The 1682-nt window shown below is 61.8% G+C and overlaps 1 protein-coding gene across 1 annotated transcript in view; it reads left to right on the top strand.

The window, feature by feature from the left end:
* Nucleotides 1–8: 8 nt before the first annotated feature.
* Nucleotides 9–1682, top strand: part of NOD2 (nucleotide-binding oligomerization domain containing 2) — a 23089-nt gene continuing 21415 nt past the window's right edge. The window contains exon 1 of the mRNA XM_014528398.1: nucleotides 9–136. Within this exon, the coding sequence (XP_014383884.1) occupies nucleotides 130–136 (7 nt within the window). The 5' untranslated portion in view covers nucleotides 9–129. The remainder of the gene's footprint in view (nucleotides 137–1682) is intronic.

The following is a 1682-nucleotide window of genomic DNA, read 5'->3' as shown; positions in this document are numbered from 1 at the left end:
CGGCGCCGGGAGAGGGCGGGCGCCTAGGGTCCCGCCCGCAGGACTCAGACACCGGCTCCTGAGCCCTTCTGGCCGCCGCGGGGCTGAGGAAGGGCTGCCTCGGTTTCCCCGGGGGGTCCCGGGATCTGAATGGAAGGTAGGTAGCTGGACAGGGGGCATCCGGAGGTTGGGGAGCCCCCTGGCGGGCTGTGACTCCAGGAGAAGAGGGGGCTTGGGGACACGGGTAGAACTTCTGGGCCCCCGAGAGCCTTTGAGGTCCAGAGAGAGGCTGTGATCTGGGGGCGGGGTCTGTGTGTGTGTGGGGAGCCCCTGGGATGCGAAGTCCTGAGGCTCCGGCGCCCTGGGCACGAGGAGGCCAGGCTTCAGGTCCCAGCGGGGGCTCCTCGCTCCTCTCTGCCGGCCTCAGTTTCCCCATCTGTTCCTGTGAGTGGGGGGTGCCCTGAGAGAGTGCCCGGACTACCCTCGCTGCTGCTGGCGTTTAAAGCAGGAGAGCAGTGGAGGCCCCTTAAGGAGAGAGTGATGGGTGTGGGGGGCGATGGGGAGGAGGGGAAGGGGTCCCACCAGGGAGCTCGGGGGCTCCCCGCATAGGACCCAGCCAAGGGGGCAGAAAGAGCATCCAGGGAGGAAATTCAGAGCGTTGGGGTGCCCTGGAGGCCACGAGGCAGGGGCTTCCAGGGGAATGGGGGAGCCATGAGGACACATGTCTTTGGCCGAGCAAGCGGGATGAGGGCTGAGGACCAAGCAATGCAGGGCTCACTCTGAGGTCAGGGGTGGCCAGGACGAAAGCAGTTTGGGGGGTAGGGGAGACCCGATTGGAAGGGCTGGAGTGGTCAGTCAGGACAGCAGACAAGGGGTCCTGCTGTGAAAGGGCCCCAGAGAGAGGACTGGACCCAGAAGGGGTGAAGTTAGGGTCTGTTTGCAGCCGGAGAGAAGCAGGTGAAGGGGACCAGGAGGGGAGGTGGCTGCTGGAGGGAGGGAGGCGGGGCCCCAGCTGAGGTCCAGGACAGCCGCCCTCTCCTGTTCCTGAGGGCCCAGCGGCTGGGATTTCATCACTGAAGCAGATCAGCTGCCCGAGGCCCTGGGGACCCAGGCTGGCTGTGGTCTCTGGAAGGAGGGAGACACAGGGCCTGGGCCTGGGTTTGGGGGTCAGGGAGGGTCTGCCTCTTCCCTGGGCCCTGTTTCAGTGCGGAAATGCCCTTTCCTCTGGATGGATGGGCCTCACCTTTCTCGAGGAAAAACTATGACAACTCCATAGTGGTAGGAACTGAATCGGAGAAGAAAAGGCAATGATGACGCACAGTTGTATGTATTTAGCCTGAAGAGGGGAAGCCCGAGCAGGTGATGAAAGGGCAGGAGGCAGGATTTTAGGGACAGTTTTTATCAAATAGGTGATGAGCGGAGATCTGTTGTGGTTTTTTTTTTTCATTGTCTCCCAATTGCCAGTGGAGCAGGAGAAACTTAAGCTAGACATAACGAGGGACTTCCTGAGCTGCGCAGTGAGGACAGCAACAAGGCCAGGTCCTCCCTCCTGGATGTCTGAGATGAAACAGCAATGCCTGCTTGCAGACGGGGCACTGGTCAGATTGGTCCTTGGGGAATCTCCCTGCTCGGATGTTTCTGGAACAGGGCCTGGGCGGAGATGGGACTTCCCAGCTGCTGGTAGGAGGGCAGAGTGACAAATG

This window comes from Myotis brandtii, unplaced genomic scaffold (assembly GCF_000412655.1).
Source record: "Myotis brandtii unplaced genomic scaffold, ASM41265v1 scaffold633, whole genome shotgun sequence".
Classification (NCBI taxonomy): Eukaryota; Metazoa; Chordata; class Mammalia; order Chiroptera; family Vespertilionidae; genus Myotis; species Myotis brandtii.
This window is presented reverse-complemented; position numbering and strand designations above follow the sequence as displayed.